At 42.0% G+C, this 26,040-nt stretch overlaps 1 protein-coding gene across 2 annotated transcripts in view; it reads right to left on the bottom strand.

Annotated features, from left to right (window-relative positions):
• The window catches only part of NUP210 (nucleoporin 210), a 115,141-nt gene that overhangs the window by 23,918 nt on the left and 65,183 nt on the right, over positions 1-26,040 (bottom strand). For both annotated transcript variants that reach the window (XM_043518498.1, XM_038410021.2), the window contains exons 21-29: positions 18,538-18,666; positions 17,647-17,774; positions 12,008-12,143; positions 10,638-10,700; positions 9,730-9,909; positions 7,092-7,172; positions 4,852-4,983; positions 4,436-4,594; positions 945-1,036 (exon numbers count right to left, since the gene is read on the bottom strand). In XM_043518498.1, coding sequence (XP_043374433.1) covers positions 945-1,036; positions 4,436-4,594; positions 4,852-4,983; positions 7,092-7,172; positions 9,730-9,909; positions 10,638-10,700; positions 12,008-12,143; positions 17,647-17,774; positions 18,538-18,666 — 1,100 coding nt within the window. The remainder of the gene's footprint in view (positions 1-944; positions 1,037-4,435; positions 4,595-4,851; positions 4,984-7,091; positions 7,173-9,729; positions 9,910-10,637; positions 10,701-12,007; positions 12,144-17,646; positions 17,775-18,537; positions 18,667-26,040) is intronic.

Raw genomic sequence — 26,040 nt, 5'->3', positions numbered from 1 at the left:
GTAGGAAAAACATTTCTGCTTTTTTCAATCCCTATAGCTCTGTATAGCCAGTGTTAGGAATTGGGAATGAAAGCAGGTTTCTTTTCAGACTCACAAGCCATCATGAGAGATGTTAACTAAGTTCCAAATGAAGGGAAAAATCCTGTCCTGCTGTCCCCAACCTCCCAGTTACACCTCTGTAATCCTATTGAAGACAGAATTACAGATGTATAACCAAGACCAGAGTTACTAGTGATAATACATGAGCCAGACTTGCAGATCAAGTCTGGCTGGGCCAAAAAAATAGTCTTTTCTTAGTTGTAAACTAGAGCTGGAAATCATTAAGAAATAATACATCTAGAATGACATGCCATTTTTTACACTGCTACTTCTCAAAATACAATCATTTTACGTAACCGTGACATGTAAAAAATCTCAAGAGACAAAAATCAGTATTTATTATTTTTAAGAAACAAAATGCAGATTTTACCATGGTGATGTGATTTAGTAAACAAAAACGTAACATGTTACCAACTATCGTGGATTTAAGTTGTGGTCTTTAGGTAAAACACTTTCTGCTCTCACAATCTAGTCCCAGCCGCTCAGTCAGAAAAACATCAAGGAGCTGGTTTTCAGAAGTGCTGAGTACCCACAACTCAAGTTAAAGTCAGCTATAGATTCCCAGCACCTCTTAAAACCAAGACCTAAAAGTTCTTAGACGGATATGACTGTGTAGGTATTGCTTTCTAACCAAGGAAAGACCAGTACAAGATTTGACAGAAAACGAATGTAGAGATAAAGGGCTACTAATCATCAGATAAATCCTTCAATATTTAAAAAAAAAAAAAAAAGTCTCTCTGTACATTCTTAAACGAAACAGCCCCAAAAAAGTTATTTTAAACATCTAGAATTATACTTTATAGCTTCAATAAATTGCTGACACACTGTAAAAAATTACCACTTACCTATTTGTTTGAAGTTTAATAAATGAGTTAGGTGACATTAAGATCTGCTCTGCATCCACTTGTGGAGTAACTAGAAGTAGTTTATCAAATACCTGGAAAATAAAAACTAGCCTTGTTTATTTCTACGAGCAGCTAGCTACTAAGGAACATTTACTTCTATTTTTTCTTCCTCTTCCAAAACAAAATTAAGAAAAAGAACACAAAATAGGGACATTAGAACAAGAGCTTCATAGTGATAATACCTTAACTATATTTTAATATACAGGATTAACAAATTGTACACTAGTTTAGGAATGATATGAATAAATGTGAGACAGTCCAGATGAGAGCAACAAAAGTGATAAAAGGTTTAGAAAATGTGACTTATGAGGAAAATGTTTAAAAAAAACCTGGGCATGTTTGGTCTCGAGAAAAGAAGACCTGGGGGACCTGATAATAGTCCTCATGTATGTTACTGTCTGTTACAAAGAGGATTGTGGTCAATTGTTCTCCATGTCACCAAACGTAGGACAAGAAATAACTGGCTTATTCTGCAGTAATGGCGATTTAGGTTAGATATTAGGAAAAACTTTCTAATTATAAGGATAGTTGATTTCTGGAATAGACTTCCAACGAAGGTTGTGAAATTCCCATCACTGGAGGTTTTTAAGAACAGTTTGAACAAACACCTGTCAGGGATGGTCTAGCTTTACTTTGTCCTTCCAAGCATGGGAGGCTTAACTAAATGATCTCTCAAGGTACCTTCCAGTCTTATATTTCTACGACTTCTAGGATTCTATGTACGGCATACTGAAAAGATGTACAGTTGAAGAAAAAAAATTAGCAAGGCAAACAGAACAAATTGCAATGAAAATAAAAATCACCGATTTAATACATATGCTCCCTGTTTCTCTTTGAAGTGGGGAGATTTTTATTTATGTAGATGATGAGAAATAGTATGGCTTCTCAGTTTATTGTGGACGGATGAGATCTCTGGACAGAGCATAGTCTGCTGTGTTTTCCCCAGCTTTGTGTTTTAGATTGAATTCATTAGAAGGAACTTGCAATAAGGTGTTAAAAATCTTTTGAAAAATTAAAATTTAAAGCAGCTTTTAAATATTTCTATTATATGAAGTAGTGGAAAAATCAGAAAAATATGAGATTAAAGATCACATAGGAAGGTTCTGGATTATGCTACATACTATATTTTGTCCCCGTTATTCCTGTAAAAAAAAAAAAAGCACTTCTATAAGCATATATATTGTATTTCCCAATTGTTTCTCTGTACAAGGATATGATGTCATGCTAGAGAGTCTGTAGATGTGGAGCAATTCATTCATAAGTTTATTGTATATACATATATGCACACATGTACATGTATATTATACATAAGGCTATGTTTTAGTCATAGGTATTTTAGTAAAAGTCATGGACAGGTCACAAGCCGTAAGCAAAAATTCATGGGCCTGCGACCTGTCCATGACTTTGACTAAAACTTGGGCAGGGGGCCAGAGTGCTCAGGGGACGGGAGACGGAAGGGGTTAGAGGTGACCCCGGACCCCCACTGTTACTGGGGGAGGGGCTTGGTGGGGCTTCCTACCAGCTCTGTCCCTGCAGTTCTTAGGCAGTGGAGACAGGGGCTCCTCCACTCGCTGAGGCAAGGGGTAAAAAAGAATCACAAAAGAGGGAAGTTGCCAACACGCTCATTTTTGAATGATACTTTGTAGTGTTCATTATACCCAGGTGTGGCGTTAAAGAATAAAAATTTAAACCACTGTACAGAATAGCCACTCATTTTAAAAAGGGGAACAATTATTTTTCCCCCATTCAACTAATTTGCAACTTAAAGACCTTGAAATGCACCATTTGAATTTCAGGGTGCTGCTAACAATGAGTATCAAGAATCCAGCTAAGAAACTACAATTGACTCATGAAGCTTCCAACTCTATTATCAACACCATCACTTAAATAATTAGACTCAAGACCTCAAATGACCTTTAAAAAAAAAAAAGGCCAGTATTAAAATATTAATAGCTTTCTACATCCACCTTTGAGATTTTTAATTTGATTATCGTGACATATTAACCACTAAACCCATAGGCAAATAATGCTAATCCACCATTCCACAATATATGCCAAGATTTAAGAATGAGAAGCATAGCAACTGGCAGATAAAGAAGATTGTGTTAAATCTTGCACCACCTTGTGCTTTAATATGATGTAAAACATACTTCTGTAATAAGGCAGAATCCTGCAATCACTTATGCGTGTGCATAACTTTAATCATGTAGCTTTAATGGACCTACTTGAAAGGCAAAGTTGCTCACATGCATGTTTGCAAAAACAGGGTTGAAATGTTTCCCTGCTATAAACTGAAAAGAAAAAAATATTCACAAATTGTTGCTGTTCATAACTTATCTGTAACAACATACTGTGCACATTTGAAGTATTGTCACTTAGGAGCAAAGGTGAAAATGCAAAGGCTGCAATTTTAGAGAAACTTTTAAAATATGATTTTTAATAATAAGCAACAGCGGTGTTTACATTTTAGAACTTGGAAAGATTTAGTCTCTCTTGTCAAAGCCAGGCACAGCTGGCTTTTCAACATAACAGCTTGTGAGGAGGAAGGTAAACGCTGGGTGTCTCATTTCTTGAAGAATACTCATTTCTCTTCACATTGAACCTAGACATTTGACTAAAATGGTACACTTTTCTAACATTTCTTCACTGGATTCTCCCCACATTTATTTTCGACTCACAGCAACAGTGACCTTACTCACTGTTTCAAAAGACAACACTGAAATTTCCATCACATTGTTTATAATATGTATTCCTCAGATCATTCCCACCTGTGGTAAAATCCAGGGAGTGGACATGCTCTCCCCACACTGGCCCCCTGAGAGCTGGATTTTGTCCCCCAAATGCCACATTTGTGGACCCCAGGGTGGTGAAGATGAAATTCTTTCTCTGAGTGGATCTAGTAGGCATGATATGGATCTAGGTTACTATCAAGAAAACCCTTCTAAATCCATGTTACTGAGATCAGACCACACTGGTAAAATGGCAGTGAAGACCTGAAGAAACCATTATATGGCCTGCAGTGATTGTGCACCACCACGACACAAAATTAATCTATATCGTACAGGGGCCACTGACATGTAATTTGAAAGAGCCACTTGCCATAGCATGTTAAAGGCTACTTTTTCTTAATACCACAGCCAATCAAAAGGCACTTCCAGTACTGTCCCATCTAAAAAGAAAATTCAACAAAATTAATTCAGACACCATCAGGGAAGGAATGCTCAACACTTAACACCAAATTAATAGATGGGTATCTTCTCTTTTAATAGTGGGAGATGCCACCTATGCACCGATATCTAGTGGGGGCTTAGACTGGAAGTGCATCTTTACATCTGCATTCCTTGCTCTAACGTATTTAATTCAGACCTGTAATATTGATTAATACTGTAGTTTCTTGTTTAAAATGAGACAAGCTGACCAGAACATTTTACCTGAATTTGGATTTCATCTGACAGCTCTCCTTCCAGGCTGCGAAACTGTTCAGCATTAGGATCAAGGGCTTTCACAATGACCTTCAGCCCTGTTCTTCCCTTCGCTCTGCCATAAACATCCATAGCAAAATTATATTTTGCTGGAAGCTGAAGAGAAGCCTGAAATAGGAAATACTCATTAACTGGTTCAAGGAAATACTTGGAGTTGACAAGAAAGAAATTCCATCTTTATCCCTGATGTGGATACCCTCCTCTTGAGCAAATGGAGGCAGTGGATCTCCTCAATTCCCATCCTGGGGAAGTTTAAGCATTACAAAAAAAGGGGCATGCTTGCTCTCTCTCTCTCTCTCTCTTTCTCTCACACACACACTCCCTCCCTCCCTCCCATCCATTTCTGAGCCCACAGTAGAATTTACCTCACTGTGTCTTGTCTTGATGTCCAGGATATCCCTCTTGGTGACAGACCAGTGAAACGTTAATCCTGGCAACGCATTGCCAAACGAGAAAGGGGTCTGATTACTGGTGATGCCCATCACATAAACTGGCATCTGAAAGCAGACAAAAATGGAGCTTTGCTTGAAAAAGGTGCAACTTTGGGACAGAAATTAGTTACACAAGTAAGGAAGGAACACAGTAACTCAACACAAAATTCCCAAGCCAACTGAAGAGGTTTCCGCAAAAAGAAAAGGAGTACTTGGGCACCTTAGAGACTAACCAATTTATCTGAGCATAAGCTTTTGTGAGCTACAGCTCAAATAAATTTGTCAGTCTTTAAGGTGCTACAAATACTCCTTTTCTTTTTGCAGATACAGACCAACACGGCTGCCACTCTGAAACCTGAAGAGGTTTATTATTCAAGTAATAATACTTTTTAAAAATATTGGGTTACTAAGTGCACCTTTAAAGTGATATCATGTACAGGAATCTCACAATGACAGTATCTTTTTGCATTAAAAAACTTTAAACCATTCCCTTTGGTAAGAGGCTCTACCACAACCAAGTGCTGATTCATTTCATCAGAAGCCTCAGCAGCTGGTCATATGGAGGAGTCACTCATCCTATGTGGCCCCCTTAACAACAGAAACATCTTATACATTCTTACATTCGCTACTGTTTTCACTAGGCATGCTCTCCTCTTTGCTGATTGGCTGTTTGCTCCAACCCGCTCCTTCCTCTATGCCCACAGTTTGTGACAACATGATATACATATAATAAAATTCCAAAAGGTGAAAATACCAAGCAAGGAGAATAATTATTTAGCCTGGTACAAGTACGTAACTAGGCTTTATGGGATGAAATTAAGAAACGATTTAGATTAAATATCGGAAACAGCTTCCTAACAGAGACATGACGAAGATTGAAATAGTCTCTCAAAGCAATTGGTTGAGGTCCCATATTTTGAAATACTAGAGCCAGTCTGGACTTAGTGGACATACTACATATTTTCCTGAAAGGAGAATAGACCGGACAACCCATCTCCAAATGAAAAGATTCCCTGGTGGTCATGCCAACATGGCAGATTGCTCATATTTGGTTCTACATTGAGTTCTGGCTCTAGCAAGTCCAAAGCAAGAACAGAAATAGCATTCCTTTTCTTCCTGTTTGCACCCTTTTTGTATTATCCTCTCTTGACAGAGGTCAGAGTCTCCTTGTGGTTGGAGAAACACTGTCTTAAAGGAGCAGCTACCATTAAAGATGAAGAAGCATGAGTGTAAGACAGGGGTGGGCAAACTTTTTGGCTGCGTATGGAAATTGTATGGCGGGCCATACATGCTCACGAAATTGGGAGCTGGGGTGTGGAAGGGCATGAGGGCTCCAGCTGGGGGGTGTGGGCTCTGGGGTGGGGCTGGGGATGAGGGGTTGGGGGGTGCAAGAGTATGCTCCAGGCTGGGACTGAGGGGTTCGGAGGGTGGGAGGGGGATCAGGGCTGGGGCAGGGGGTTGGGGCGCGGGAGGGAGTCAGGGGGCAGATTCCGGGTAGCACTTACCTCAAGCAGCTCCCAGAAACAGTGGCATGTGCTCCCTCCGGCTCCTACGTGGACGTGCAGCCAGGCGGCTCTGTGCACTGCTGTGTCTGCAGGCGCCGCCCCAGCAACTCCCATTGGCTGCAGTTCCCAGCCAATGGGAGCTGCGGTGGCAGCACTTGGGTCGTGGACAGTGTGTGGAGCCCCTGGCTGCCCCTACGCATAGGATCCAGAGGCGGGACATGCCGCTGCTTCCGGGAGTCACGCAGAGTGGGACAAGACCTCAACCCCGCTCCCTGGCGGGAGCTCGAGGGCTGGACTAAAATGTCTTGAGGGCCAGATGTGGCCCCATAGCCGTAGTTTGCCCACCCCTGGTGTAAGAGCATATGCTTTATTGTGGCACAAATAAATAGTGTCTAATTAGGTTAAATAGAAAGATGCCCAGAATAACACAGAGAAGAGAATGAAGGTTTGCATCACCATTTAATTAATTTAAAAAATCATGAGTTAATGTTTTATTCTACCAGATCAAGCTTAGAACTTTGGCTGGCTGATGTGAAAATGCTTTTCAACTAAACTAATAACCTTTTCTTTGTAAACCTCATTAGCACATTTCCTTTGAAAATTAAATATCAAAATAAACAAACAAAAAAAGAGTAGGAGAGAAAGAACTGTAAGTGTAATTCAGCTAACCTGTGTACCCGTTTTCATTCGTGTAATGGGTGCACGGATTCTAATAGCCACAAGCAGTACTATTTCAACTTCCACTTTATCCTAAAAAGAAAAAAAAGCTCTGTAAGAGGCAGACCATTTCATTTAATGACAACCGTGAACTAGATTTTTAGTATTAGCTAGATGACAAGTTCCCAACCTATACATATCAAAGCAGGGATTTCAGGCTTGCCCTTGATTACCATAGGCTACCCTGAGGTTCACACAGCAGAGCCTTCTGTCTGCTCAAAGCTCAGTGCAGGATCAGGGCCTTTGTAATGAACAGCTGCACTGGATCCACCCCAGTTGCCTCAAAATTGCAAGGCTGGGATTGGAGCAGCCTAAGGTACAAACAAATGGGAGGCAGTGGGCACTGACAGACACAGCCAGGATCTTTGTCCGGGGAACTGATCTTGTTACCTGAACAACTGGAACCACTGACTTCAAGCAGAGATAACAAGCTTTAAAACACCTGGTTTTATGATGCAGTTGGAGACAAAGGGATTACGCTTCTCCCCATAACAAGTGGGTTTCACTGGCATGTGTGTCTTCAAAACCTCTCGCACCAAGTGTTAAAGTTTAAAAGAATACAATGTTTTTTTTAAAAAGACAGCATGACAGAAATGTCTCTTTCCTATAAGAAATAAAAATGATTCATTTTGTAGATTTTTTTGTTTGTGTGATCCTGATTAAAATGGAAGTGTGAAAACAAACCAACTGCTTCCCCTCCCCCGCCACACACTGTAATGAACTGCTATGACTTGGTTGTTTTCTTTTATTCTCCCTGTAAAAAACAACAAACAAATTTGCAGAAAAAAAACTGAAGGAAAAAAAATCCTTGCAGTTTAACTGAAATCCTCTGACACAACAGATGAAATCACAGACTTGATATAAATCAATACACTATAAATCCAATGTCAAAGCAAAGTCAACTCACTACAGAACGCTTTTCCATAAAAGGACACATCAAAATCCAGCTGAGTAAAGTCCTAACAACATGAGAGGATTTACATTCTCAGACTGAAAAAACCACTATGGCAGAAGGGGAAAAACAAAGTCACACATACATATTAATTGGTGCTTAATTTAAAAGGCACCCAGATGAGAATGGAGTGGTGTTTTAAATGGACGTGGTCCGGAGATTGCTGTTTAATTCTGTCTTAGATAAAATATGGAATGGGTTTACTTACCTACTGTACTGAAGTCTAATTTGTAGAGGATGTGTCTATAGCAGAAGACCAATATAGACATTGGCATAATTCAGTATGATTGTCAATCTGACAGCAAGATAGATTGTAAACCACCAGGGGAAGAGGCCATGTCTTCCAACGTGTCTGTATGGTGCTATGCTTGTCTACAGCACTACTTAAAAAATAGTCTTTGCTCAAGACTACAGAGTTGATGACTAGCAGGACCAAGAAGGAGAAGATGGGGTCTCCAGGAGGAAAATAAGTGAGTGATCCCAAATGGGGAGCGTAACAGTGCAAGACGGAAAAGGAGCCACCCAATCACAAAATGGAAACATAGGAAGAAGAGAACTAAGGGGAGAAGGGTGGAATGGAGAACGAGAACAGGAAAGAGTAAGAATGAGAGGTAGATAGATGTGAAACTTGGTGATTTCTCTTCTTTGTATCTCCTGTCTTTCCCAGAGTTTTGTCGCTGAAGTATAGTTGTGGGGACAGGACCAGACCTGGTGGTCAGAAGGTAGGAGATTTGGTTTCCTAGTTCAATCTGCTCCCTTGCAGAAGCCACAGGCAGTCATTGCTGTCCCTGAGTTACAGACACAGCAAATCCTTTAACAAAATTCTGATCTGTCTCCATTGCTTGTCTCATCTGGGAATCTCCCTGTGCCCCCCATTAAGGCCAAAGGGCTTCACTGTGCAGTAGTTGCCTGAACCCTACCTCAGGCAAACACAAAGACAAAGAGCTATGAGCCTCATGTGCAACACCCTAGAGAACATTGCACTTTTTCTGCTTTAGAAGCAGGCCTCTACCCGTCTGCCTGTACCCACCTCCAGGCTTAGCCACTGCCCTCACTACTGGCACCAACAGGAGCAGTTCCTGGGTTTCATGGCCTGTACCGGGCGGCATGGCACAGACTACAGCAGAGGACTAACTCTGGCCTTGCTTCACTCCCCCACAAACTTAGCAGCTGACTGAGATACTTCAGAAGGTGACCTGTTATCTAAGGAAGCCATGGACATCAAGGGGGGGGAAAAAAAAAAAACAAACCCTTCCAGGCAACCATGAGGTAACTTCTAGGTATCAGCAGTCTCGACCTTTGTTACTGTGGCAGGACCGGTCTGGACAGATTCTTTTGGCAGTTTTACCAGCCAAGCTTACAGATGTCAAATGTCATGAGATCGCCCTGGGTTTTGTGCAGAACTGAACTTTCAGGTGGTGAGATGCACAATTTAAGGATATATTGAAGATATTTCTCATGTTCCAAAGTGAATGCACTAAATCACAATCTGGGGAGTGAGAAATCGCTATTTTTATCCCAATGGAACCTGTAAAGTTATTGTAATAAGATTTTATTTTTGATTTTGGACACAGTCCATGCACTAAACCAAGATTAACATTAACTGGTTCTGTGACACATGAGATGATAAAGTGTTACCTGCGACACCACCACGATTTGCCCAGTCTCTGCATCAACAGCTTGAACCACTCCAGTTACTGTCCCATTTCCAACTGCCTCTCCTCTTACAAGGCCAGTGCTGTTCACTGATGCAATTCTCTCGTCACTGATGGAGAAAATTATGTTGGACTGAGGTTGAGGGCCTCCTTCTGAAGTAATCTGTAGTTACACAGAGACCAATGCTCATCAATAGTTTGCATTTATCATAGCTCTGCTCTAGTTAACATTTGCACAGGGCCAGGGTGCACAATAGAGGGGGAGGCTACTTGTAGCTTCCTTTTTTTGCACAGACTACACAAGGACAAATGGGTGGGTATCTCTACTCCCCCAGCAGCACCCAGACCCCCATCTACCCCACACACCAGCACATGGAGGAGGACCAGTGCATGGGGACAAGAAGCTAAACACTTAAAGGGTTGTTGCAGCACGCATGCTGCATCCCCATGCCAGGGATTTTAAGGAGCAATTCTGCCTCCCTGTATTCCTCACAGGTGGAGTGACTCTGCTCTGTGCCTTGCTTTGTGTACTTAGCCCACAGCTGTCAGTTTTATATTGGTGACAGGTTTACTGAACATCACAACTCATCCTGGGAGGGCTGGCTTTTCATTCAAGTGAGAAATACTGAAACATTGTTCTGACTACATGCTAGAACAGAAAAGTGGTCAAGTGTGAAGATATTCAACTGGCCTCTGTGCTAGAGAGGAGTTCTGGTATGAATGTAGCTATGTTACCAAGCTAAATATCAACATCCATCAAAAAAAAAAAACACACCCAACAAAAAATTACGATAGTATCATGGAAGCAAAGCAGTTAGCACTTCTCTAATAATGTATTAGAACGACTTCTCAAACAGGAATTACAGTGGAACAAATCTCAAAATACCTCACCTGAATCACTGCTCCTACGATCAGAGTAACTTTTCTCGGCAGTAGCCTAAATGGAGGAAAAACCTAGAAATGAAAGCACAAAGATTTGTGTTCTCACCACTATCTGATTTACATAAATTATGCCTTCGAACGGCATATATAGGTGTGTGTGGCAACTTGCTTAGCCTGAGCAAGCTAAGCCTCTAGAAAGTGCTGTTAACCCCAGGACCTTAGCAATGTTTGCAGAGAAGTACTACTACACTTCTCGAATGCTGTAGGAGAGTAGTGTTTGGACACATTTTGAAAACAAAAATATTTTTCTCAGGTATTTTACAGGGGAAAAAAATGCAGATTGTGCCTGATATAAATGAAAGCGGGTGGGCGGGGGGAGGGTTGCTCCCTTTTATGGACACCCAGCCAACCAGTTAGCTAAAAATCCCTCTTGGTAGTTGTTCTCTACTTGCTTTACCTGTAAAGGGTTAAAAAGTCTCCCTGCATAGGTAAAAGGAAGGGAGTGGGCATCTGACCAAAAGGGCCAATGGGAAGGCTAGAACTTTTTAAAACTGGGGGAAAAAAAATACCTTCCCCTTTGTGTTTCTGTTGTTCTCCCAGAGAGCAGAGACAGGGCTGGAACTATGCTGTAAAAAGCTTCAGGCCAGGTATGAAAAAAAATCACCAGATCATACCTAAAAACTACTGATTTGAAACCCCAGATATGTAAGTAGATCAAGCAATGTCTAGGAAAATGCGATTAGGTTTCTCTCTTTTATTTCTTTATGGCTTGTGGACTCCTCTGTGCTAACCCCAGGTGCTTCTGTTTTGCTTGTAACCTTTAAGCTGGACCTAAAGAGAGCTACCTTGATGCTTAATCCTTGTAATTTTTTTTTTTAAATCTAGCAAAAAGCATAAGTTCCAAATGTATTTTCTCTCTGTTTTTAATAAAATTTACCTTTTTTTTAAGAACAGGATTGGATTTTTGTGTCCTAAGAGGTTTGTGTGTATCTGGTTTAATTAGCTGGTGGCAACAGCTGATTTCCTTTGTTTTCTTTCTCAGTTCTTCTGGGGGAGGGGGGGAAGGGAGGTTGAAAGGGCCTGAGGGTTGGAGGAATTCCCAAGTGTGCCTTCCTCGGTTCTCAAAGGGCTTTTCTGCACTTGGGGGGTGGCAACATCTACCCATCCAAGGTCAGAAAAAAGCTGTAACCTTGGGAGTTTAATACAAGCCTGGAGTGGCCAGTATTAATTTTTAGAATCCTTGCGGGCCCCCACCTTCTGCAGTAAGTGCCAGAGTGGGGAATAAGCCTTGACAGTGCCAAATTGGTGTTTTCATACCACTCCGGCCCCAACATAACATGCATTTCAGATAACATACAATTAGAAATGAAGTTATTTACTTCAATCTGTTGGGGAGCAGAATTGATTTCTTGTCCATTTTTATCAGCGACTGTGGCTGTAAGGCTGGTTTGACCTATGACTGTGCCGTGAACTAGAAAAGCAGCAGTATGGTCATCAAGAACTTCATCGAGAGGACTGCAGCAAAAGAAAATACATTAAATTAGAGAGGTCACTGAAGGAATTACATTAATAGAAGGGTGACTTAGGGTACAAGGGGTTCATTTATCATCTCAAGAAGTTTTAAGCGACAAAGTCCTAAGCAGAATAATACATAGGGATCTCAGTTCAGTATGGAGCAGCAGGAATATTGACTTCTTAACTGCCTGAAGCTGGAGTACCTTTACATCCAGGATGAAACACTGATAGCACAGCACACGTATAGGATACAACACTGATGCCTGAACCCTAACTAGTCAGAGTACAAAGAGAAAAGGAGTACTTGTGGCACCTTAGAGACTAACAAATTTATTAGAGCATAAGCTTTCGTGAGCTACAGCTCACTTCATCGGATGCATTTGGTGGAAAAAACAGAGGAGAGATTTATATACACACACAGAGAACATGAAACAATGGGTTTATCATACACACTGTAAGGAGAGTGATCACTTAAGATAAGCCATCACCAACAGCAGGGGGGGGAAGGAGGAAAACCTTTCATGGTGACAAGCAGGTAGGCTAATTCCAGCAGTTAACAAGAATATCAGAGGAACAGTGGGGGGTGGGGTGGGAGGGAGAAATACCATGGGGAAATAGTTTTACTTTGTGTAATGACTCATCCATTCCCAGTCTCTATTCAAGCCTAAGTTAATTGTATCCAGTTTGCAAATTAATTCCAATTCAGCGGTCTCTCGTTGGAGTCTGTTTTTGAAGCTTTTTTGTTGAAGTATAGCCACTCTTAGGTCTGTGATCGAGTGACCAGAGAGATTGAAGTGTTCTCCAACTGGTTTTTGAATGTTATAATTCTTGACGTCTGATTTGTGTCCATTCATTCTTTTACGTAGAGACTGTCCAGTTTGGCCAATGTACATGGCAGAGGGGCATTGCTGGCACATGATGGCATATATCACATTGGTAGATGCGCAGGTGAAGGAGCCTCTGATAGTGTGGCTGATGTGATTAGGCCTTATGATGGTATCCCCTGAATAGATATGTGGACAGAGTTGGCAACGGGCTTTGTTGCAAGGATAGGTTCCTGGGTTAGTGGTTCTGTTGTGTGGTGTGTGGTTGCTGGTGAGTATTTGCTTCAGATTGGGGGGCTGTCTGTAAGCAAGGACTGGTCTGTCTCCCAAGATCTGAGAGAGCGATGGCTCGTCCTTCAGGATAGGTTGTAGATCCTTGATGATGCGTTGGAGGGGTTTTAGTTGGGGGCTGAAGGTGATGGCTAGTGGCGTTCTGTTGTTTTCTTTGTTGGGCCTGTCCTGTAGTAGGTGACTTCTGGGTACTCTTCTGGCTCTGTCAATCTGTTTCTTCACTTCAGCAGGTGGGTACTGTAGTTGTAGGAATGCATGATAGAGATCTTGTAGGTGTTTGTCTCTGTCTGAGGGGTTGGAGCAAATGCGGTTATATCGTAGCGCTTGGCTGTAGACAATGGATCGAGTGGTATGATCTGGATGAAAGCTAGAGGCATGTAGGTAGGAATAGCGGTCAGTAGGTTTCCGATATAGGGTGGTGTTTATGTGACCATCGCTTATTAGCACCGTAGTGTCCAGGAAGTGGATCTCTTGTCTGGACTGGTCCAGGCTGAGGTTGATGGTGGGATGGAAATTGTTGAAATCATGGTGGAATTCCTCAAGAGCTTCTTTTCCATGGGTCCAGATGATGAAGATGTCATCAATGTAGCGCAAGTAGAGTAGGGGCATTAGGGAACGAGAGCTGAGGAAGCGTTGTTCTAAGTCAGCCATAAAAATGTTGGCATACTGTGGGGCCATGCGGGTACCCATCGCAGTGCCGCTGATTTGAAGGTATACATTGTCACCAAATGTGAAATAGTTATGGGTCAGGACAAAGTCACAAAGTTCTGCCACCAGGTTAGCCGTGACAGTATCGGGGATACTGTTCCTGATGGCTTGTAGTCCATCTTTGTGTGGAATGTTGGTGTAGAGGGCTTCTACATCCATAGTGGCTAGGATGGTGTTTTTAGGAAGATCACCAATGGACTGTAGTTTCCTCAGGAAATCGGTGGTGTCTCGAAGATAGCTGGGAGTGCTGGTAACGAAGGGCCTGAGGAGGGAGTCTACATAGCCAGACAATCCTGCTGTCAGGGTGCCAATGCCTGAGATGATGGGGCGTCCAGGATTTCCAGGTTTATGGATCTTGGGTAGCAGATAGAATACCCCAGGTCCTGGCTCCAGGGGTGTCTTCCACACAAACTTCCTCGTGGCTGGACTTTACAAAAACTAGACAAGCCATTTACAAAACACACTTTGATTCTCTACAAAAGAAAAAAGACACTAAGCTATCTAAACTACTATATGCCACAAGGGGCCACAACAATGGTTCCCGTAACCCACCCAGCAATATTGTTAATCTATCCAACTATACTCTTAGCCCAGCGGAAGAATCTGTCCTATCTCGGGGCCTCTCCTTTTGCCCCTCCACCCCCACGAACATGATACAGTTCTGTGGTGACCTAGAATCGTATTTTCGACGTCTCAGACTCAAGGAATATTTCCAACACACCTCTGACCAACATATTAACCCACAGAGACCTTCCTGCCAACACTACAAAAAGAAGGATTCTAGGTGGACTCCTCCTGAAGGTCGAAACAGCAGCCTGGATTTCTACATAGACTGCTTCCGCCGACGTGCACGAGCTGAAATTGTGGAAAAGCAGCATCGCTTACCCCATAACCTCAGCCATGCAGAACACAATGCCATCCACAGCCTCAGAAACAACTCTGACATCATAATCAAAAAGGCTGACAAAGGAGGTGCTGTCGTCATCATGAATAGGTCAGAGTATGAACAAGAGGCTACTAGGCAGCTCTCCAACACCACTTTCTACAAGCCATTACCCTCTGATCCCACTGAGAGTTACCAAAAGAAACTACAGCATTTGCTCAAGAAACTCCCTGAAAAAGCACAAGAACAAATCCGCACAGACACACCCCTGGAGCCAGGACCTGGGGTATTCTATCTGCTACCCAAGATCCATAAACCTGGAAATCCTGGACGCCCCATCATCTCAGGCATTGGCACCCTGACAGCAGGATTGTCTGGCTATGTAGACTCCCTCCTCAGGCCCTTCGTTACCAGCACTCCCAGCTATCTTCGAGACACCACCGATTTCCTGAGGAAACTACAGTCCATTGGTGATCTTCCTAAAAACACCATCCTAGCCACTATGGATGTAGAAGCCCTCTACACCAACATTCCACACAAAGATGGACTACAAGCCATCAGGAACAGTATCCCCGATACTGTCACGGCTAACCTGGTGGCAGAACTTTGTGACTTTGTCCTGACCCATAACTATTTCACATTTGGTGACAATGTATACCTTCAAATCAGCGGCACTGCGATGGGTACCTGCATGGCCCCACAGTATGCCAACATTTTTATGGCTGACTTAGAACAACGCTTCCTCAGCTCTCGTTCCCTAATGCCCCTACTCTACTTGCGCTACATTGATGACATCTTCATCATCTGGACCCATGGAAAAGAAGCTCTTGAGGAATTCCACCATGATTTCAACAATTTCCATCCCACCATCAACCTCAGCCTGGACCAGTCCAGACAAGAGATCCACTTCCTGGACACTACGGTGCTAATAAGCGATGGTCACATAAACACCACCCTATATCGGAAACCTACTGACCGCTATTCCTACCTACATGCCTCTAGCTTTCATCCAGATCATACCACTCGATCCATTGTCTACAGCCAAGCGCTACGATATAACCGCATTTGCTCCAACCCCTCAGACAGAGACAAACACCTACAAGATCTCTATCATGCATTCCTACAACTACAGTACCCACCTGCTGAAGTGAAGAAACAGATTGACAGAGCCAGAAGAGTACCCAGAAGTCACCTACTACAGGACAGGCCCAACAAAGAAAACAACAGAACGCCACTAGCCATCACCTTCAGCCCCCAACTAAAACCCCTCCAACGCATCATCAAGGATCTACAACCTATCCTGAAGGACGAGCCATCGCTCTCTCAGATCTTGGGAGACAGACCAGTCCTTGCTTACAGACAGCCCCCCAATCTGAAGCAAATACTCACCAGCAACCACACACCACACAACAGAACCACTAACCCAGGAACCTATCCTTGCAACAAAGCCCGTTGCCAACTCTGTCCACATATCTATTCAGGGGATACCATCATAAGGCCTAATCACATCAGCCACACTATCAGAGGCTCGTTCACCTGCGCATCTACCAATGTGATATATGCCATCATGTGCCAGCAATGCCCCTCTGCCATGTACATTGGCCAAACTGGACAGTCTCTACGTAAAAGAATGAATGGACACAAATCAGACGTCAAGAATTATAACATTCAAAAACCAGTTGGAGAACACTTCAATCTCTCTGGTCACTCGATCACAGACCTAAGAGTGGCTATACTTCAACAAAAAAGCTTCAAAAACAGACTCCAACGAGAGACTGCTGAATTGGAATTAATTTGCAAACTGGATACAATTAACTTAGGCTTGAATAGAGACTGGGAATGGATGAGTTATTACACAAAGTAAAACTATTTCCCCATGGTATTTCTCCCTCCCACCCCACCCCCCACTGTTCCTCTGATATTCTTGTTAACTGCTGGAATTAGCCTACCTGCTTGTCACCATGAAAGGTTTTCCTCCTTCCCACCCCTGCTGTTGGTGATGGCTTATCTTAAGTGATCACTCTCCTTACAGTGTGTATGATAAACCCATTGTTTCATGTTCTCTGTGTGTGTATATAAATCTCTCCTCTGTTTTTTCCACCAAATGCATCCGATGAAGTGAGCTGTAGCTCACGAAAGCTTATGCTCTAATAAATTTGTTAGTCTCTAAGGTGCCACAAGTACTCCTTTTCTTTTTGCAAATACAGACTAACACGGCTGCTACTCTGTAGTCAGAGTACAGAAAGCTTCTGTTTCCACTGATAGATGAAGGTTTAAGAACTGCTATTTCCAAGTTAGAAAATATAAAGGGCTTCTAGATGATATGATGATACCACTCTGTCATTTCTAAAGACTCAGTAACAAACACAATACAATGAGTTGGATACTCTCATACTGATCTCCAGGCAGGCATTCATTCACTTCACCACATTCTCTGCTCATGCGATGCTCAGAATTTAATGAAGTGCTTTTGTGTACGACTAAGGCCCTGAAGCTGAAAAGTGAATGGGAATTAAATAAATGCTCACACCCTAGCTGAATTTGGACCTTAAGTATAGCCAGGCCCCACAGAGAGAGACTTCTTTCGAGACAAAATTTTTAAAAAACGACGTGTACTTTTCTGCCTGCAATTAATTGGGAGTAATAACATGAAGGCTGCATGGAGGCCTTTTTAAAAACATTACCCATCAAATTCATTCAAATAGTAAGAAAATACTTCCACAATATTACTTTTGCTTCTTCTCCCTATTAGGGAATTGCTTTTAAATTCATGAAAAAACACCATGAATCAACTTACACCAGCGACACAATCTGCGATGCTGCCCTCAGTTTTAAATCCATGACGGTGAAATATTTAGCCAGAAAAGGTTTCCTCGAGTCATCCAATACTCTAACATAAGCTTTAACGGTTTTCCCAATCTCCACCTGCAATATATATTCACAATCATTGACTTTTTCCCTGAAAAGATATTTTTAATCATCATTCTTATTTATTGGCATAAATGTCTTTTTATTGTAACGTGTAAAACTTTTAATGCTCTAATAAAAACTTAAGACTGGACCGTGAGGCTCTAGCGTTAAGCAGCCCTCACTGCCAGGCATCATTAGTGTCAAGTGAAATGAATGAATTCAGGTGTTTCAACTGGCATGGGCATAATTCAAACATCCAGAAATATCAAAACTTTTCATTTTGTGTAAGATGTACTGAAACGTGCAAGTAAAATGTTTATCTGACATATGGAAAATGACCTTGACAAAATATATTAGTACAAGAATCACTCTCCCAAACTCTCAGAAAAGCAAGACAACGTGAATTAGTATTTTTTCAGAAGTATTCATGTATTTATTCATAATCATTTGTATTATGGTAATGCCTAGAAGCACCAACTGATCATGGATCAATTGAGCTACAGACTAGGCAGATACATAGTAAGAATTGGCTTCTGCTCTGATGTACTTACAATCTAAATAGGCAAGCTTGGGAGGGGAAACAATGGTACAGAGAAGTGAAGTGACCTGTTCAAGGTCACACAGCTGGTCAGTGGCAGAGAGGGAAACAGAACCCCAGTCACAGCCCAGTGCTGTAACCACCACACCATGAGTACCTCAGCCTTACATTAAGAACCAGCTCAAAAGCCGATGACATTCTGAGACAATCAACAATTCTGGCTGTTGAAAAAATACAGACCTTGTCAACAACTCGAATATATAGTTCTTGTATATCAGATACATAGATTTCAGCTTTAGCTGGAGCAGGGAAAGTCAGACACAAGTCATGAATCATTAGCGTTAAAGTTCCTGGAAATAAAGGATATACCTAAAATGCCAAAAGAAAAAACTATTAGTTGATGCAATTTTTTTTTAAACTTTAATTTGTGTCTTCTTGAGGACTAAACTTATTTTCCTTATCGTACAGATCAAGTTGGACCCTAAATTCTGGACATAAACAAGTTTCTTTATCTCAAAGGATCAGACACAGATATTTTACCCACTGAAGCAAAAGTAAAGCTGTAAAATTTATGTAAGCAATCTCATACCACTGAGGTAGTTTAAATGGCTTCTGGGTAACAATTTCAGTAATGGACCCTAATGTGGGGATAGCCTGGGGTCCTGTACTCTTATGCTATCAGGAAGACAAAAAAAAAAAAACCCAAACCACAAATCACCTGGAGCAATAAACACTTTTCTTGGGGTGGAGAAGGAAGGAAGACTAACTTTCAAACCAGCAGCACGGCACCTACAGTATTCAGAATGTTACCTTACATCATCACAGGAGCTATGTTGTAATTGAGGTGGGAAAAGCTGTCATTTTGCCCATTGTGACTGCACTCGATTCACTTTGCTTCACATTATGGAAAAGAATTCCATGTTTAAATAAAGATAATTATTACCAGGTAGCTTTTAAAGTTGAATTTAATTTACCAAAGTACTTCATTTGGCATCATTAGACTACTCCACGTGGTCCTGCCCTATTGATATCCAGTACAGCCACTCTGACATTTCAGACTGGAGAATGCCACCTTCCTAAGAAGACTGGAGTGCATTCTGCTAGCCCTGCAACCGGAAATGAAAGAAAATCCACAAGAAATATGGATTTTTCACTGAAGTAGAGCAGGCAGGTTGAACTAAGTCTATATTTTTAACGGGTAAAATGTTTGATGTATTTAAAAAAAGCCAGTATTTTTAATCATACAGGTAGTTAAAACAAAAGGTTACTCACCTCATGCAGTAACTGTGGTTCAAGATGTGCCCCCCATGGATGTTCCACTGGGTGCGCATGTGCCTCTGGAGGCCTTGAGCGGAGATTATCTGTTAGCAGTGTTCATTTGGCCTGTGCATTTGCTCTATACAGTCTCATGTTGCACTTCCAGGGTATATTGGGCTGCCGGGTAAGCTGCCCTATCTGAACAGCCAACCAGAACAGTCCAAAGCAGAGGGGAAGGAGAGCAGGTAGTGGGTTTTTTAAATACTGGGTTTTTTAAATACATCAAACATTTTACTCTTTAAAAAATATAGACTTAGTTCAACCTGTTGCTGGAAGTGATGAATAGGTCCAGCGATAGAAGTCCCAATCTCTGGAATATCCCATGCAGGATCTGGGCATCCAGCTCCCATTTGTAGTCTTGGGAGAAGTGCCTGCTGACCATATCAGCTGTGACATTCTGGAATCCAGGAAGGTAAATGCCTAAGATCTGAATCTGATGGTCTACACGAGTTCCATAACTTTTTAACTTTGGCACAGAGGAAGGGGGACCTTGCTCCTTCCTGTTTGTTGATACAGAACATGCAAGCCACATTGACCATCATCATTCTATTGCTCCTAAAGAAAAGAGGGAGTGTAATTCTTGACTCAGTATATTCTTATGAAAGGGGTCCCTGAAGAGTGTCAAGGAACAGGGGAGGGATGGATGGATGTATAGTGATGGTGAAGCCCAATGTTGTAACCTCCATGACTCACTTGTCAGTTGTAATACACTGCCAGGCCTCTTGGAAATGGAAAAGGCAGTCTCTCTAAAACAGGGGTTCTCAAACTGGGGGTCGTGACCCCTCAGGGGGTCATGAGATTATTGCATGGGGTGTTGTGAACTGTCAGCCTACACCCCAAACCCCGCTTCATCTCCAGATTTTATGATAGTGTTAAATATATATATAATTTAACTTATAATTTAATTTAAAAATATATATATAAAATTATTTATATAAATATATATATTAAGTGTTTTAATTTATAAGGGGGGGGAGGGTCGCACTCAGAGCTTGTTGTGTGAAGGGGGTCAACAGTACAAAAGTTTGAGAATCACAGCTCTAAAAGTTTGGAGGTGGCCAAATGGTTGCAGCTTACAAACTAGAGATGAGGGAGGAGTTGAGCCCTTGACCAATCTGTCAAAAATGGTTTTGATTACAATTGGGTGCTAGCTGAAAGAGGGTAGGAAGCTCTTTTATTCTGGATTATCTGTCTTCTTCTAGCAGGTTGGGTGTGTGAGGGGTTCGGTCACTGAGACCCCCTTGGAACTGTCACCTGATGTGCTGAAACTACCTCTGAGCCCGTTTTCCCTGTCAGCGTTTTCCATCAGGTACTCCAGAACTCTGCCTTCTTGAGCCAGATGCGCTAGTCTGCTACAACACAGACCCAAGTCTAAACAACCCCCCCAAAGCTGCAGACTAACTGAAAACCACTCAGCAGGTTACCTATCTCCAGCACCCAGACGCCCAGCTCCCAATGGGATCCAACCCCAAATAAATGAGTTTTACTCTGTATAAAGCCTATACAGGTTAAACTCATAAATTGTCCGCCCTCTATAACACTGATAGAGAGATATGCACAGCTGTTTGCTCCCCCAGGTATTAATCACTTACTCTGGGTTCAATAATAAACAAAAGTGATTTTATTAAAAATAAAAAATATGATTTAAGTGGTTCCAAGAAATAAAAGACAGAACAAAGTAAGTCACCACGTAAAATAAAGCAAAAACACGCAAGTCTAAGCCTAATACGTTAAGAAACTGAATATCGGTAAATCTCACCCTCAGAGATGTTCCAATAAGCTTGTTTCACAGACTAGACTCCTCCTTAGTCTGGGCCCAATCCTTTCCCCTGGTACATTTCTTGTTAGTTCCAGCTCAGGTGGTAACTAGGGGATTTCTCATGACTGCTGCCCCCTTTGTTCTTTTCCATCCCCTTTTATATCTTTGGCACAAGGGGAAATCCTTTGTCTCTTTCTGGGTTCCCACCCTTCCTTCTAAATGGAAAAGCACCAGATTTAAGATGGATTCCAGTATCATGTGACATGTTCACATGTTCTGTGAGACTTCATTACTCGCTGGCTGGCATCTACATATACAGGAAGGCTTACAAATAAACAGAGACATTTACAACCAATTTTTCCAGTTAATGGGAGCCATCAAGATTCTAAGCCACCATTAATGGCCCACACTTTGCATAATTACAATAGGACCTCAGAGTAATACTTCATACTTCTAGTTTTAGATACAAGAATGATACATTCATACAAATAAAATGAACACACACAGTAGATTATAAGATTTGTAATGATACCTTACAAGAGACCTTCTGAATAAAGCATATTCCAAAAAGAAAAGGAGTACATGTGGCACCTTAGAGACTAACAAATTTATTTGAGCATAAGCTTTTGTGAGCTACAGCTACACTTGAAGTGAGCTGTAGCTCACGAAAGCTTCTGCTCAAATAAATTTGTTAGTCTCTAAGGTGCCACAAGTACTCCTTTTCTTTTTGCGAATATAGACTAACACGGCTGCTAATCTGAAGCATATTCCAGTTACGTTATATTCACACTCATAAGCATATTTCCATAAACATATGTAGTGCAACGTGTCAGGGTGGTTTTGTGAAAACCAGAGAAGTGAACTGGGTGTGATCTGTGGGGAGTTTGAGACCTACTAAATCTCCTCTTGTTTATAGGGGTGTACATTCCCAGAGATATCAACATGGCCCTGCAGTCCTTCAGCATGTGCAGGGACTCATTCATAGTTCCTGAGAAGAGCTTCTGACCATCAAACAGGAGACCCTGGGCCTATTCTGAACCTCTCTCTCTCTCTCAAAACACAAAAACTGGAGCCACAATGCCTTGGGCATGACAACTGCTGTAGAGATTGATCTAGTGGCAGCATCTGCGGCATCCAAGCATGCCTGGAGAGAGGCTCTGGCTAATAGATGACCATGCTTAATGATGGTCTGGAAGTTATCTATGCTCCTGTGGCAGATGTTCAATAAAGGATGCAAACTTGTTTCCATTTGTATAGTCCTTGTTGGCCATGATTGCCTGATGGATTGTGATCCGAAACTGGAGGGTTGTGGATGAGCAGACCTTCCATCCAAAAAGGTCTACTCCTTCTGGTCCTTGTCATAAAAGGAGTAGATCTAGCATAGTGCTGTCTACAATGCTCGTTTACAGCATCCACCACCAGGGAATTTGGTGGGGGATAAGAGAACAAAAATTCTGAATCCCAGAGGGGGAACATAATAGTTCTTATCTGCCCATTTACAAGTTGGTGGTATGATGGCAGGAGTTTGCCACACAATCTTTGATGGATCCAGAAGCACTTCATTAAAGGATAGCGCAACCCAGCTGGGTGTCGCTGACTGCAAAATGGAGTCAGGAGCTCATGATGTGAATCTTTAACCTCCAGAAGTATCTGAAGGGAGTCTGCCATCCTGTTCACAGGGTCCTGGAATTTATTAAAATTGTCAGCCCTTGATGGCGGTGGAGGCATGACTGCCTTGCCCAGAGATGAAGATGAAATAGGGGTTTGAAGTGTAGCCTCTTTGTTTGCCCTAGCCTCCTGTTCCTCAAAGGTCTCCTTATGTTGGGTGTTTGGTTGAGGAGACTGTATGACTCTAGTTTCCTGGACCAGTGAAGCTGGAGGTATGGCAAATTGTTGCAGATATACTGCTCAAGATCCCAGTATGGCCACTGGGGAGGCCCACACAGGAGAGGGTCTTGTACCCAAAGGTGATCCCACCATGACAGATGTGGGCGAGAGTCTTTGTCAAAGTATGAGTTCCTATAATAATGTGGAGAAGAACCTCACACTGATAAGGACGAGACTGAATGAATGTCTCCTTCATCCTCCTCAACATCCTTCAATGGGGTGCCCCAGGAGAAAAGGAAGGAGAATCCTGCAGTACTGGGAAGCACTGGTAATTTGGAAACTAGGGTCATGGTAAAGAGAGTCATTGGTACCCATAGGCAGGGGGGATTCCAGTTCATCTAACTCTGACAAGTCCCCAGAGTAATGGAATTCCTGCAATTGTGAGGGGGTTGGTACCAACTCAGCAGTTGACTTGGGCTGTACCACTGGTTTGGAGTGCACAGGCACTGGGGACAAAGGCACGTGCTTTGATTTTGTCAGTACAGATGGAGCTGAATCGGAAGGCACCATTGGTAAGTCTGATACAGATGGTCCTTATCTGGAGGCAGATGGTACAAAGGCCCTGCCAGCACCATGTTTCTCCGAAGCGTTCAAGGATCTCCCTGTTCTGCTTGTACTGGAGAAGTGTCTTCCATCTTCATGGTACCAAGTCGAGAGGTCAAGGCCTCTGATGCCACAGACCCAACAGAGATCAGGACTTGTTGGGAGCTGGCTCCTTGTGGTGGGAGTCAGAGATGCTCTTCTTCAAAGCCTTCCCTGAGACCTCTGAGATCTTTGCCTTTTTAAGCAAGACCTTAGCCAAAGTTGAAGGGATATTGGCTCTGCCTGGAGGCCAATGTATGGGGCAGGGAGGTGGTCTCCTGACCTGACTCGGAAGCAGGTTGAAGGGAGTGCTCCTTCATCAGCTGTTTGGTCTCCTGAATCTTCTGAACTCTAGATTTTAGAGCCAGGAAAAAGGGTATGCTTTTGGGAGATCTGACTCTCCCAAGCAACAGGTACACTTCGAGTGGCCATTGCTGATCGAGATAGCCTCCCAAAAAGAGCTACAGTGTTTGAAACCTGGTGGGCCAGGCATGCCCAGCCAGGCCAAATAAGCTCCCCAGAGGAGATGGGGAAGAAATAAAATGGGGAGAGGAAAAACGGAAATCTCTCACAACTACCTAACTAATTCTATCCTAACAACAATTAACACTAACTAGAAACACTAAATTAACTAAACAACAACTATAAAACAGGCTGAGGCATGTACGAGGTGGACACACTAGAGCTCTGTCTCAGGCCAACCCTATATACCCTCAGAACGTGGCATAAGGCTGTAGAGAGCACCTGTGGAGGCCGAATGGACATTGCTAATGAAAAATCTCCAATCAAGGGCTCGAGAGGCATTTGGGCACCTGATGTTGAGTACCCACAGGGACACTACTCAAAGAAGAACAGATCTTGTTTCATATATTTCACAAGGCCTCCTCACTGCCTCACTCCTAAAGGCTACCATTCCAAGATGAAACTCATATGACATCAGGCATAGTATTCCGATAGCCACATGGGAGATCTGACTGAAGAGATTTTAAGAACCGAGATCAACTGCATAAACTTCAAAAATAAATTCAGCTTCTTAGAATACAAACTTATTTTCCCCTCTAGCTGACAGTCTCCCTGTGAACGTATTGTGAACTCCCTCTTTCTACAACTGTACAGAGATGTGTTTTTATCAATCAACACCACCAGCAATGAAGAATTGTCATCTCTGATATCACTAATACTGAATTAATTCTATTAGTTTTGTTAAATTTGTTGCCATTTACTAAGAATTCTGCATGTTGTCATGGCATTAACATTCCTCCCCGCCGCCAGTAAAGAATATGATGCATATATATTATTGCTCATTGCAGGTAATTCCTAATTCAAATACATCATCGATGGATGAAATCAAGCATAGCTGCAAAGTAATACTTAATGCATCTTCTTCCGGGTGACTACATCATATCCCTGTAGGACGTGGGCCTGATACATAAACAGATCTTTTCCATCTTTAGCTACAATACTGCTATCCTTTTGAAGTTAGAAAATATGACAGCTTTCTCCCTTAGCATTATTAGAAGTATCTGAAGATTTTACAAATGTCTTTGCTGACCTAAAACAAATATTGTAATGTCACTGCTGTAATCAACTTATCTTTTATAAATGTTATTTCTGAACAATTTTGTGTTTTCATAACACTTTAATGATTGGAGAGTTTATTATAGATTTTTTTTAATCGCCTTAGAATCCTTTGCTGTTACTGCTTTCTGAAGTCTAGTATAAAGATATAAACCTTTATCCTGCCAATTAGATTAACTGCTTTTTTGTCTGTTTGGCCATTCCTATATGAGTGCTGCTTATTCAAGTAGGGATGTTAGATACAATAACATTTTGGTTATGGTAATAACTCAGCTAGTTTCAGTTGTTCTCATTCAAATCTCTTGAGAATGGACAGTTTCTCTGACCTACAAGGGCATTCAGAGTATTAGCATGCAAATGAGCACAAGTGGAGTTTATATTATGTGGCCTGTGTTCTTAACCAGGGTAAAGCAACTTTAGTTTTGCAAGGTCTCTGTGTATTTATGAGTACATTTCTGCAAAATTACTCATTTTGGCTTAAATGTATTTGACAGAAAATTTCTATTATTTGCAAAGTTTACAAGCCTCATTCAGGCTTGAATTTATAATCTATATACCAGCTCCCCATCCCTTCCCCAAAACAACAAACCCATACGATGTATCACAATTTGTCTATTTGC

Source organism: Dermochelys coriacea, chromosome 7, assembly GCF_009764565.3.
Source record: "Dermochelys coriacea isolate rDerCor1 chromosome 7, rDerCor1.pri.v4, whole genome shotgun sequence".
Taxonomy (NCBI): Eukaryota; Metazoa; Chordata; order Testudines; family Dermochelyidae; genus Dermochelys; species Dermochelys coriacea.
This window is presented reverse-complemented; position numbering and strand designations above follow the sequence as displayed.